Here is a 13922-nt window from a genome sequence, read left to right as displayed (position 1 = left end):
TCCATCGAGTCTGCTCCACCATTCAATCTGGGAAGATAGGTTTCTCAACCCCATTCTCCCACTTTTTCTTTGCAAGCTTTGATCCCCTTACCAATCAAGAACCTATCTCCTCCGTCTTAAATATACTCAACGACCTAGCCGCCACAGCCCTTTGTGGCAATGAATTCCATAGATTCACCACCCTCTGACTGAAGAAATTCCTCCTCATCTCAGTTCTAAACAGTCGTCCCTTTACTCCTGAGGTTCTGCTCTCGGATCCTAGTCTCTCCCACTAGTAGAAACACCTTTCCCACGTCAGAAGATCATGAGTTCCAAGTCTCACTCCAGTGTCCAGAGCATAATATCCAGACTGGCAATAATGAGAAGTGCAGCACTTTTGGAGGTGTCATCTTTAAACTAAGGCCCTGCCTGCTCCCACACTGAAGTAGAGCCATGGAATCTCATACATCAAAGATGATGCTCTGGGCCAAAATTTATCCAGCAAGCGACATCACTTTCAAGATATCTGGTCATTATCAAATTGGCTGCCATTCTGTCTATCTCGGTGTTTCCATCATAAAACACTGAGATGACCTGTGGGGGCTACATAAATGCACATTCTTTCCCTTTTGACCAAGTCAAGCACTCATTAACCAGATCCACAAGGAAGATCTTTCTGCTCCATATCTTAGCCTTGACTTCAACACAGCATCCCCTTAATGAACAATGTTAAAAAGATCATCATTCTCAGTTGCCACAGTCTGGTATCTGTGTGTTGTTGGCGTGGTACACAGTGATGATTGGGTTTAGTGCTGTTGGTTTGGAAGGTATCTTACTGTTCAGTCTCAACAGCTAAATTGTTTGTGCCCCCAGGTTGGGTCTTTATTTTCCTAATTCACACTGGAGTAAAGAGCAACCTGCCACCATCTGAATGGGCCTGCAATTAGGTGGAAACCAAGAATTTCCAAGGGAACCCTGATGGGCATGGCTCAATCATCTGCTTGGTTAATGTTTTGAAATCCCACAAAATGCTCTCCCACGCAGCCAGGCTGGAATAGGGGTATAGATTTGCGGCTAATGTGGCTTCAGGATGTCCCAAAACTCTTTAAAGCCAGAAGAGAATTTTCTGAACTGCGATCATCACTGTAAAATAGGAAAGAGAGCAGCCACACAACTAGCAGTCACAAACAACAGGGTGGTTATTACTGGACCATCAGTTTTTCACTTGAACACTGCAGTCATTAGGTGTCTGCAGGGTTTCCCGAAGCCCAGAACACACCAGCTTCCTGGAAAGTGCAACCAACGTAGCTCATCTTTAAACTCAAAACAGGAAGCTTGCTCCCTTTCGAATTCCAACACCACGCCAACTGTATTAACTTGTCCTGACTTTTGGTCAGTTTAATCTACATATCTACACAGGAAACAAACTTACGAAAACAGATTCTCATAGCAATGTCTCATCACCAACAGCAACAAGGTCAGCAGCACAGTGATTAGCACTGCTGCTTCACAGCACCAGGGACACAGGTTCGATTCCATCCTTGGATGACTGTCTGTGTGGAGTTTGCACACCCACCCCATGTGGATGTGCAATGGGTTTCCTCGGGTGCTCTGGTTTCCTCCCAGTCTAAAGATGCGAAGCTTAGGTGGATTGGCCATGCTAAATTGCCACTTAGTGTCCAAATATATGTAGGTTAGGTGGATCAGCTATGGTAAATGCGCAGGGTTATGGGGGCAGGGTGGGAGCTGGGTAAGGTACTCTTTTGGAGTTGATGCAGACTTGATGGGCACTGCGGGGATTCTATGAAGGTGAATCATTAATGGCTGCTTTGAAAAGCCTTACCTGAGATTTAATTGTCATGCATTGTTTAGGTAATGAGTGCTTTGGCTGGAGAAGAAAACTAATAAGGAAATATGCATCCTTTCCAAGGACGACACCAGAAAGGAGAGGATATAGCTATCAGGAAGGCTGAATGGGCAGTCATTTTATTCCTCTGGCAAAGAGAACGTGCTATGGGGAGAGCTGCTAAAGATCATTACCATTATCAGGGAGCTCGATATGGCAGTCACAGAGAAAATGCTTCCACTCGTGTGGGAGACCAGAACAAGGAGCCTTAAGTAGACGATAGTCAGTAAGAACTAATACTGGAGAAACCTCTTATCCCAGAGAGCAGTGAGAACAGAGGTTGCAAGAAGGTTCGTGTGGAGCATGAATAACTTCATATTGTGATCCACTGAACAGTTTGTTTCAATGCTTAATACACTATCCAATTCTATGCGATAAAAGAACATACAACAATGTTTAAGTCTGATTAGTCATTTCCTTGGAACTGCTCATGGTAAGAAGCCTTCATAGCAACCCTGAAAACCTTGGAAGGTTGTTCTTTATTGGTAGGAGATGGAAAAATCATGCATTGAGATGGCATACTGCTCTTCAGAGGCAAGAAGTTAAACAAAGTTTCATTGCAGCATTTACAGAACAGATGAAAAACAAATGCATTCTCCAAGGCCGCCTTCATGACACACGACAACACAGAAACGCCGAGCACAGACTGATAGCCAAGTTCCACACACGAAGGCGGTCTCAACCAGGATCTTCGGTTCATGTCACACTATCTGTAACTCCCATGACTTGCCTGGGCTTGCAAAATCTCACTAATTATCCTGGCTGGAGATAATACACACCTCTTTAACCTGTGCTTAACCCCCTCTTCACTCACACTGTCTGTACCTTTAAGACTTGATTACCTGTATTCCTTTCATTATTCCAACCATATCTTGTGAATTGAGTCTGTGTCTACGTATATCCTGTTTGTGAACAGAACTCCCACTTACCTGAAGAAGGAGCAACACTCCGAAAGCTTGTGCTACCAAATAAACCTGTGGGACTTTAACCTGGTGTTGTGAGACTTCTTATAGAACAAATGAGGTTAGGCAATATAACACTGAGCACACTCCAAAAACAAAATCATTGGCTGCAATGTAATTTGGAACAACATAGAATCCCTATAGTGCAGAAGCGACAATTTGGCCCATTGAGCCTTCACCGCCCACCAGTAACCCCACGTATTTACCCTGCTAATCCCCTTCACACTAAGGGGCAATTTGGCATGGCCAATCAACCTAATCAGCACATCTTTGGACTGTGGGAGGAAACTGGAGCACCCAGAGAAACCCAACGCAGACACCGGGAAAACGTGCTAACTTCATATAGACAATCAAAGGCTGGAATTGAACCTAGACCCCTGGTGCTGTGAGGTAGCAGTGCTAACCACTGAAGGATGAGGGGGGAGCTGATAGAGGTTCACATCATTATGACAGGCTTGGATAGAGTGGATAGTCAGACTCTCTTTCCCAAGGTCAAAGGGTCAATTACTCAGGGGTATAGGTTGAAAGTAACTGGGGAGCGGGAGCAGGGGCCGGGGGTGGGGGGGTGGTGGAGTTTGAGAGACGTAAGGGCAGGTTTTTCCACTCAGAGGATGGAAAATACCTGGAAGTGCTGCCAGAGGTGATGGTGGAAGCAGATTTTATAACAACATTCAAGGGGCATCTGGATACATACATGGAGGGAATAGGACCATATAGAGGCAAGAAAATATTAGATCAGAGAGGCATCTGTGTTGGCACACACTTGGTGGGCCGAAGGGCCTGCTCCTGTGCTGTACAGTTCTTTGTTCTCATTATTCTTTGTGCCAAGCACTATGCCACCATGCTGTCCAAAAACATAGAGGATGAGAAAAGTACAAAAACAATTTCATCCTTTCGGTTGCCATTACCTCAGCGGCGACTTGCAAAGATGGCCAGAAAAACTAAGTCCCATCATCACGCAGGTTTTTAAAATTTGCAGTGAATGATGAAAGAGGTATTGCTATCTGCTGTATACCACAGGGTTCATTTATCCAAGTGGCAACAGAAAATTAGGCAATGCTCAGTTAAAGGAATGCTCTAATTGTCCTGCTCTCCAGTGCTGATATATAAAAATATTTTTGTTCCTGTATTAAAAAGTACAGTATTATTTTTAAACAATCACTCAGTTGTAACCAAACAATGCTAGTCAGCTATAACATTGAGATTATCAGTAATGAATTGGAACATGAGGAACAAAGGGCAGCTGCTCACACCCCTCAAGGCTGTTGTGCCATGCAATTAGATCATGACTGGCCCATACCTCAACTCCATTGCTTGCCTTTGATCCATATTCCACATGACCCTTACCCAACCAAATCTAACCTCTTCAGTTCCGAATCTTTTCATTTGACACCCTTCCAACAGTTTTGCTGTGGGATGGGAAGGGAAAGATTTCCATGATCCTTTCTTTTGAAAGATGCTTCCTGACATCAGACCTGAACCTCTTGGTTACAGAATTAAGAGGCATTTTCTTCCCTCAACAAAAACATTTCTCAACCATAACTCACTGGGCAGTAGCCTTGCCTGAATCAGAAGGTTGTGGATTCAAGCTCCAGAGCCAAGCATGCACTGTTGGAGATGCCAGGCTCTGCTGTTTGAATTATACGTCACAGAAAGTGGTCATTTATCCATAGGTCTTGGAATTTCTACAACTAGCCAGCTCAACGTCATAAGTCACACATTGCCTAGGGAACACATGAAATCAATATTTGATCACAGTGGGTTCTCCAAAGTTTTGTAAAAGGAGGGATGTCTTGGGCTTTCCTGCATGGAAATAGTCACCTTCACTGACACGTCTCACTCACAAACATTTTCCAACTATTTTGAGTATCTGGTCAACCCAAATGCAAGATTAAAAGTTACTGTGTTGCCCACAGTGCCAACAAAAAGCACAGAATCAAAGACTGTCATTTTAAACATACAAAACATAATCAAAAAGATCCTGCACAGTTTGAAACCACAGTTTCACATTACCTTCCGCGCAGTTAAGCTCATGTTTCCATTCAACTCAATGACAGAAATGTAGACAGAAATGGAGCATGATAATTTCCATACATTTAATGTCATCACATTATTTGACACATTAAAGTCATGGAAACTTACAGGCCATGTGGTCCATCGTGTCTGTGCTAGCTGAAAAACAACATTCTAGCCTAATTGCACTTTCTAGCACTTGATCCATAGCCCTGTCAGTTATGGCACGTCAGTACACACCCCAATACTTCTATTAAACACTAAGAGGGCCTCTGCCTCTGTCACCCTTTTTGATAATGCGTTCTAGGCAACCATCATCCTACAAGTGAAAACATTTCAAAACTCCTCTCTAATTCTTCTACCAATTATTTTAAATCTGCATCCCTTCGTTATTGACCTCTCTGCTATGGGAAATAGTCTGAATAAGAAGGACCTATCTAAGCCTTTCATAATATCATACACTTCAGTTAAATCTCCCTTCAGCCCCCTCTGTCCCAAGGGGAAAGAACCCAGCCTCTCCTGTCTTTCCTCAGAGTTACACTTCTCCAGCCTACAACAACGTGTCAAAAAAATAAATTGGTTAGACCCACTCTAAGTCATAGAATTCAATCTGAAAATAGTATCTAGCAGGGAAGTCAACAATCACACCTTTGCAACAAAAACCACTGGCGTAAGCTTGGGATATATACACTTGCAAAATTCTCTCTTTCTTGGTCTACGTGGTTCTGCATTATGACACGTGCGTGCATGTGCTGGGGGGAGGGGGGGATTGTTTGACTGCATCAAAATACAACCTCCCCAGTCTCCACGTTACAAAATGGATATAGGCACGAGAGAAAATGCAAAACAGATTCAAAGTTAAAGTTTATTAGTCACAAGCAAGCTTACAGTAACGCTGCAATGAAGTTACTGCAAGGATAGTCTCAGAACTATTACAACTACCAGCTAAGATTGGATAGGCTGTCGGTCTTGAAAAAAAGAGAAAACCTGGTCTTTAAAATTCTCGTTAGGAGTTCATTAGGGTGGACACAGAAGTGTTTTCATTTGCGGGAGAGTAGAATACTAAGGCCATCAATCAAAGATAAACCCAATCAGAAATTCAGGAGAAGTCGCTTTAACTAGAGCGTGCTGAGAATGTGGAACTCACTACCACATGCAGTAGTTCATGCACACGACATAGATACTTTTTTAAATTCATTTGTGGGACATGCCCATCCCTAGTTACTCTCGAGAAGGTGATGGTAAGCAGCCTTCTTGAATTGCTGCAGTCCACATGTTGTGGATTGACCCACAATGCCATTAGGGAGGGAATTCCAGGATTTTGACCCAGCGACTGCAAAGGAATAGTGATATATTTCAAGCCAGGATGGTGAGTTGCTTGGAGGGGAACCTGCAGGTGGTGGTGTTCCTATGTATCTGCTGCCTTTGTTCTTCTAGATGGATGTGGTCATGAGTTTGGAAGGTGCTGTCTAAGGATCTACAGTGAATTTCTGCAGTGCATCTTGTAGATAGTACACACTGCTGCTACTGAGCGTTGGGTGGTAGAGGGAGTGGATGTGGTGCTAATCAAGCAGGCTGCCTTGTCCTGGATGTCAAGCTTCTTGAGTGTTGTTGGAGCTGCACCCATCTAGGCAAGTAGGGAGCATTCCATCACACTCCTGACTTGAGCCTGGTAAATGATGAACAGGCTTTGGGGAGTCAGCAGGTGAATTACTTGCCTCAGTATTCCTTGCCTTTGACCTGCTCTTGTAGCCACTGTGTTTACGTGATGAATCCGGTTGAATTTCTGATCAATGGAAACCCCAAAGATGTTGACAGTGGGGAAATTCAGCGATGGTAACACCTTTGAATGGTGTTTAAAATGTCTCTTTCTGGTGATGGTCATTGCCTGGCATTTGAGTGGTGTGAATGTTATTTTCCACTTGTCAGTCCAAACCTTGATACTGTCCAGATCTTGAAGAATAGAGCTAATGTCAGTTCTGATGAAGAGTCATCCTGAAACTTTGGCTCTATTCTCTCTCCACAGATGCTGTCAGACCTGCTGAGATTTTCCAGCATTTTCTGTTTTTGTTTCAGATTCCAGCATCCGCAGTATTTTGCTTTCATATTATTGCCCTGAGACACGTAGCTTAGAGAGATTAGTGGGTAAAATGTGTAGGGATATGGGGGTAAGGCCTGGGTGGGATTGTGGTCAGTGCAGACTCGATGGGCCTCTTTCTGCACTGTAGGGTTTCTATGATTCTATACTGTCACCCAAGTGGGGAATCAAACCCAGATCCCTAGCGGTGAGGCAGCAGTGCTAACCATAGTGTCACTGTGCTGCCACCCCAGTCCTGTTCCGAGAATGAGCTCATGACACATCAGTACATCACACTGTACCTAGATGTATCAATATTAGGCTGAGACTTGCATGTAAGATGAGAGGCTGCCTGCTGTGACAGTTAGGACATTGTTTACTTTTAAAAATCACAAACAATGCTGGCACAGAACTACATCATGAATGATTTTCAAACCAAATTAACAGGCATATGAGAACAAATCTTCCTTGGGTCTTTATCACTGAGTTGAAAGATCTCCCTCACTCCACAATGCACTGCAGTAAGCGCCGAGCCAATCTCACAAATTTCATTTGTGAAATAAAGAGCTGGGACTAACAAAAGTGACCATAAAGCTGTTGCACTGCTGTAAAATAATCCAATTTGTTCATTCATACTCCTTAAGAAAGAAACTTGTCGTCTTTACCGAGTCTGGGCCTACGAGACTGCAGTGTGGTTGATTCTTAGCTATCCTCTGAAGTGGCTGAGGAAGACACTCAGATGCATCCAGGATAATGAAAGCTAGGCAATAAATGTTGGCCTTGCCAGCGATGTTCTCATCCCAGAGCAAATGTAAGGAATTCATTTTCATACATCTGCAAATAAATAATGGAGACCCCTAAAGTGCCTCACACTGTGGCTCCATTCCACGACAAGTATAACGCCAGTACAATTTGCCCAATCGCCTCAGCGGTTTATAAACTTAAGCAGAAGTTGATGCAAATACTCAGTGTGGCAGGTCTGCTTCCACTGTTAGAATATAAGAAGTTTACCAAATGGGATCAGAGCGTTCTCTGGCCTGGAGGTGTATATCACCACATTGATTTAACTTTACAAAAAGCAGAAAAGAAACAGCTGGAAATGTTTAACAAGTCAAACAACATCCCTAGAGAAGGAGAAGTCAAACACCTCAGCAGGAAGGCTCTTGGACCTGTAAAGTCAACTGACATGACTTGTCTCTCCACAGATGCTGCCCGAATTGCTGACGATTTCCTGGATAATTACATAGAAATAACCACCTGGCAAAAGGGCATTTGGCCAACTAGTCCATGCTAGTATTTATGCACCACCCAGTCTCCTCCTCTTCTTCAAAGAATCATAGAATCAATCCTACAGTGCAGAAGGAGACCATTCGGCCCATTGAGTCTACAACAACCACAATTCCGTCCAGGTCTTATTCCCACAACCCCAAATATTTATCCTGTTAATCCCTTGACACTAGGGGGTCAATTTAGCTTGGCCAATCAACCTAACCCCCATGTCTTAGAATTGCGGAAAGAAACCGGAGCACCCGGAGGAAACGCATGCATTCCTACTCCTCGACCGAACAACATAACCCATTATTCTCTTCTTGCTCACACATATACATGTGCTTCCCTTAAGGTATCTATGCCATTCACTTCAATCACACTGAGATAGCCAGTTCCACATTCTCACCACTCTCTGGGCAAAGGTTTCTCCTGAACGCCATGCTGAATTTATTACTGACCATCTTGTATTTACATTCCAGCCACACTTGGGTAAATTAATTTATTTTCCTTGGCTGCTCTGGGACTACTTGTGGGGATTACCAAAGTGCTTCTAACAGGCTATCCATTTGTCCAAATAGATTTATCTTCCCAGTAGCTCATGTTCCATACATCTGAAATCTATAAAAGTTGTATACGAGGTTTGATTACATTCTGTGCTGTTTCCCAGGTCAAAGCAATGTGATATGGCCTGACAGTTCTACCATTTCTACTTCCTGAATAGTGGCTCTGACACACACAAGAACCACGTCCAGAATGCATAGCTCTAGTGTTCCTTGGTGGCCGAGTCAGGAAGCAACATTATTCTAATCACTTGAGCACAATGGGCTGCCTAAATCAGTCCTGTCCGCTTACACTGTTTACCTTTTATAAAAAAAATGAAGAATTCTCAAATTGACCTTTCAGATTCAAACCATTCCCATTTCTTACTCACACATATCAAGCCAAATAGCTTCACACCCGGCTCACTTATTTCTCAGGTGTCCTATAAATATAGTCGCCATTTACCATGCTTGCCTCTAATACAAGCACTTTTTGCCAAGTGTTTCTTTGTTTACCAGGCAACACGACACACTGCGTAATGCCTGACCCTGAACTGATCATTTCAAATAAACTTCCTCAATCTATCCTGTTTTCCACTTGCTATTTTTTCATCACAGTTTCACTTTAGGGGAGTTTTGAAAACATCAATCAGGGATTTACATACTTACTGTCTCTAAGGTATTTGTGTCTTTTCCAGTAACAGGACACCATCGCTCATTACCAAGAAGCAAGTCTCTGTTAACAACTAGGAAGTACTTAAATTTGGATTCAAGACAGGAAAGTATTCAAGATGCTTCATCAGAGTATAATCAGACAAAAAGTGAACACTTTTTCAGACACCGAATCAAAAGGAGAAGCTTTCAGGATAAGTGACCAAATCTTTAGTCAAAGGGATAAATTTCAAGGAGAATTTTAGAGGAGAAAGACAGATAGGGAGGCAAAGCTGTTGAGGTGGGAGGCTACTCTACAGCTTGAGGCAGAGGCACAACTGCCAATGATAAGAAGGAGGATATACAACAGGCTAAATTGGAGGAACATAGATGTCTCAAAGTTGTAGGTCAGTTGGAGGTTAGAGATGGGGTGTGTCTGTAAGCTATGGTTAAGGTTGAACACATGATGAGAATTTGTAAAATCACATACACTGTTTTTCTCATTTTATAACAAGTCACTCAATTTACTCATTCTCATTTGTTTGAAAACACAGAAGACATCAATGCTGATCATGATTTCCGACATTCACAAAACGACTGGTGTGGATTTCAATTTCCCACTTTATCACATCAATTTTCTCTGAAAACTTTGCTTTCTGCTGGGTACTTTCAAGGATGCTATGTACACTCTGGTAGTTTGGCCTGAACAATCACCCTCCACATGTGAGTAAGCATTGCCAAGTTACTCCACTATAAGGAACTGCACAATCTCAGTTTCTAGCAAGAATTACTGGACAGCAACAAGCAAGAGAAATCCTGGCTGATTTTCCCCTCTCTGATCCAGTGGTGCGACATCTACTGCAACTCTTCGGCAAATATCAATAAACTCAACACAGGCCAGGAATCAAACCCTGCTATTCTGTATGGCCTAGTTATGCACAAGCTTTAATTAGCTGTGCTGCCACTGTGGCTTATTCTAATTCATAAAAATTAAATAAACATGACAAAACATTAATAATTATGTATTCTTTTCAAAAAATGGAAGACTAATAATAGCTATTTTACTAATCCTATTCCTTCCTTTAATTTTTACTCCACAAAAAACAAATTAGAGTGCATGCCCAGACAAACTGTGTAGGACAAACTTTGTATATTCTGTAATACAAAGCTGTTTTGAGATTCATCAAAATCATTAAGTAGAAAAAGACGTTCATAAAATATATTACACAACATCAGAACATCCCAAATTGGTTTAAAGTCAAAGGTCTGTTTCAAATTGTACAACTGCTTTTGCATAACTTAGGCCATACAAAAATATGTTAAAAACATAATAAATGGCAGGAGTCTGACAAAATAGTCAAAGCACCAATGTCAGTATTTTCGTAAGTTTAAGAAACATCAGCATAAAACTTGTCATCATTTTTGTGTGAACAGGTTCCTTTGGAAACTTCGATCCTCACCCTTCCAAATATGTTGGGTGATTGGCATTTCAGTTACTGTTCTAAATGGGAGTCATAAAGTGTTGACACTGGTCTTCCAGCTTCACACAGGAAACGTGCTAAATGATTAAAAAAGGTAAATGATAGAAAAGTTTCGAGAATTTGACTGTGTTGCCCACAGGCCACCAAGGGACAGAAGTTGAAAATTTTACAAACTTAAGATTTTTTTTAAAAAAGATTCCCAGACAATTAGCGTTGAAGAAAAAAGTGACAGAAAGCACCAGGTGAAACATTACAACCAAACTTCCAGACTGTCAGTGTGTAAATATATAGAAATACATCATAAATCAATGGTTGGGAGTGGAATTCAGTGGAGTATTGTAAGGGAGTATCTGGGGGGGGGGGGGGGGGTTGGGTATCTGCTCCAGGCTCTGATCCGGATTGTGAATGCAGCTCCCGGAGTCACAGCAGGAGGGGAAGGTTCCCCTGTATTGGGGAGAGTGGGGCAGTGAGTCAGGCCCCAACTCCGGCAACAACTTCAACTCAGAGCAAAACTCTGGCGGAGCAACTCCCGCCGCTTCCCCGAGGCCGCTGAGGGGGGGAGAGGGAGGGAGGGAAAGGCTGGGGGGTGGGGGGAATAGAGCCCCAGCAGGCCCGGCCTCTCCTTCCCTGCCAGCCCGCCCGCCCGCCAGCCAGCTCTACTCACCCCTTCATGATGGGCGGGCGCTTGTCCGTCTTCACCTGGTGACCGAGCGGCGGGGGACGAGGAGGATGGAGGTAAAAAAAAATCGCCCAAACTCTTCAGCCTCTAACACATGCCACTCGCCGCGCACGCTCCGCTCCGCGCCACCCACTCTCACCTCCGACCTCTGACCCCTCCCCTCCCCCGCCTTCGGGAAGGGGGAGCTCCGAGCCGAGTCTTTCCGAACCCTGCCCGAGTCCAGCCGAGTCCCTCCAGCCCCGGCCCGAATCGAGTCGTGTATCTCCGAGACCTGGCCCGAGTCTATCCGAATACTTCCGAACCCCACAGACCCGAGCCCAGCCGTGTCTCCCCAGCCCCGGCCCGAACCGAGTGCCTCCGAGCCCAACTGAGTCACTCCAGCCCCGGCCCGAGCTCAGCCCAGTCTCTCTGACCGAGTCACTCAGAACCCAGCCCCGGCCTGAGCTCAGCCCAATCTCACCGGCCCCGCCTCCCCCGCCGGTGCCCGAGCTCGACCGAGTCTCCAACGCAGGGCCCGAGCTGAGCCGAGTTTCTCCGACAACTCACGGCCCGAACCCCGGTGAGCCGAGTCTCCCCGAATCACCCCGGCCCGAACCGAATCGGGTCGAGCCGAGCCGAGTCTCTCTGAACCCGGGCCGAGCCGAGCCGAGTATCTCCGAACCAGGGCCGAGCCGAGCCGAGTCTCGCCAAAGCGGGCCGAACCGAACCGATTCCTCCGAACCCTGGCCGAGCCGAGCCGAGTCTCTCCGAAGCTGGGCCGACTCTATCCGAGCGCCGCAGGTCCACCTCCCCTCAGCACCGCCATCTCCGGCCGGAGTCCGTCGGAACTCCAACTATCCCCTCAAAAATAATCAATCGTAACAAATCTCCCCGCATTAATCTTTACTATGTTTAATACTTCACAAAATGTTATTAAATTTTTTTTCAGCCGGAAATATTAAAACCAGCAACAAGATGGGGCGATTGATTTGTGTGACCTTTTTACCCTCCCCTGCTCAACATTTTATATTTATTCAACTTCGCGTCGAAATGAAATTTAGGAGATTTCTAATAAACCCTGTCTGAGATTACAGTGAGGTTTTCTCTTTATTATTCAGAAAATATATATTTTTAAAAACTGATGATCACGTGATTGGAGGATTTTTAAAATTGTAATTTATGAAGAGAAATACAAACAAAATCAATTTTCCAGACGATTTAAAAATAGACATAATGGAATTTAAAATTAATTTGTGTTTAACAAAATTTTTACGAGTTGGAATGGGTGACGTTTTGGTTGCTGACGTCACTGAGCTCCTCCCCGCAGTGATTAAAAGCAGGAATTAGGGTTTAATGTTTTATTTATTCTCGCTCTCTGGATTTTATTTTTTATTTCAATTTTTGTGTTTTAAACCGCCCCGGGGATAATTTTATTAAATTTAAATCTGAATGTTTATTCCCCAATGCTCCGCCTCCTCCAGAGCCCGCGCCGCGCGCATGCGCCAGAGCTAGGGTCATCTGACTGTCAGCGGCGCCGAGCGGAGCGGCGGCAGAAGCAGCACCAGGTAAACCCAGGCGCCCCCCCCCCCCAACATACCCGGCATACCGGCCCACTGGGGAGCCCGGCTGCGGAGGCCCCGGGTCCCCGGTATCGCGGGAACAGATATTGCTGGCGGTGCGCAGCCCGCTCAGCCCAGCGTGGGGTTGGATCCCCGCTAAGCTGCACAGCCCCGGGAGTTGGGGGGGGGGAGAGATGGATGGAGCCCCGGGAGGAGAGCCGCCGCTGCCCCGGGTTTGACAGCTGGCTCCGGGTTTGACAGCTGGCTCCGGGAAGAGTGCAGGGAAGTGAAGCGACTTGTCTTCCCTGTCAAACTGCTGAGAGTGTCGCAGATCGGCCCGATTCCACCCCCCCGCCTCCGGTATCCCCTTTCCCCACACACACACACACCCCTTTCCCCCCACACACACACACCCCTCCCCCACACACACACACCCCTCCCCCACACACACACACCCCTCCCCCACACACACACACCCCTCCCCCACACACACACCCCTCACCTCCCTCACCTCCCTCCACCACACACACCCCTCTCCCCCCCCACACACACACCCCTCACCTCCCCCCCCCCCACACACACACCCCTCACCTCTCCCCCCCCCACACACACACCCCTCACCTCCCCCCCCCCACACACACACCCCTCACCTCCCCCCCCCCACACACACACCCCTCACCTCCCCCCACACACACCCCTCACCTCCCCCCCCCACACACACACACACACACACACACACACCCCTCACCTCCCCCCCACACACACACACACACCCCTCACCTCCCCCCCACACACACACACACACACCCCTCACCTCCCCCCCCCACA

At 45.6% G+C, this 13922-nt stretch overlaps 2 protein-coding genes across 3 annotated transcripts in view; one reads left to right on the top strand and one right to left on the bottom strand.

Annotated features, from left to right (window-relative positions):
- naa50 (N-alpha-acetyltransferase 50, NatE catalytic subunit) overlaps window positions 1–11718 on the bottom strand; it is a 28584-nt gene extending 16866 nt beyond the window's left edge. Inside the window, exon 1 of one of the 2 annotated variants that reach the window (XM_080198047.1) lies at window positions 11542–11718. In XM_080198047.1, the coding sequence (XP_080054173.1) occupies window positions 11542–11549 (8 nt within the window). In that variant the 5' untranslated portion in view covers window positions 11550–11718. The remainder of the gene's footprint in view (window positions 1–11541) is intronic. The other variant, XM_080198046.1, reaches the window with a different exon arrangement.
- A 1309-nt stretch (window positions 11719–13027) lies between these two features.
- The window catches only part of atp6v1ab (ATPase H+ transporting V1 subunit Ab), a 35205-nt gene continuing 34310 nt past the window's right edge, over window positions 13028–13922 (top strand). Inside the window, exon 1 of the mRNA XM_080198045.1 lies at window positions 13028–13100. The gene's annotated coding sequence lies outside the window, so the exon portion shown is untranslated. The remainder of the gene's footprint in view (window positions 13101–13922) is intronic.

This window comes from Carcharhinus amblyrhynchos, chromosome 10, assembly GCF_965287045.1.
Source record: "Carcharhinus amblyrhynchos chromosome 10, sCarAmb.v2.hapA, whole genome shotgun sequence".
Taxonomy (NCBI): Eukaryota; Metazoa; Chordata; class Chondrichthyes; order Carcharhiniformes; family Carcharhinidae; genus Carcharhinus; species Carcharhinus amblyrhynchos.
This window is presented reverse-complemented; position numbering and strand designations above follow the sequence as displayed.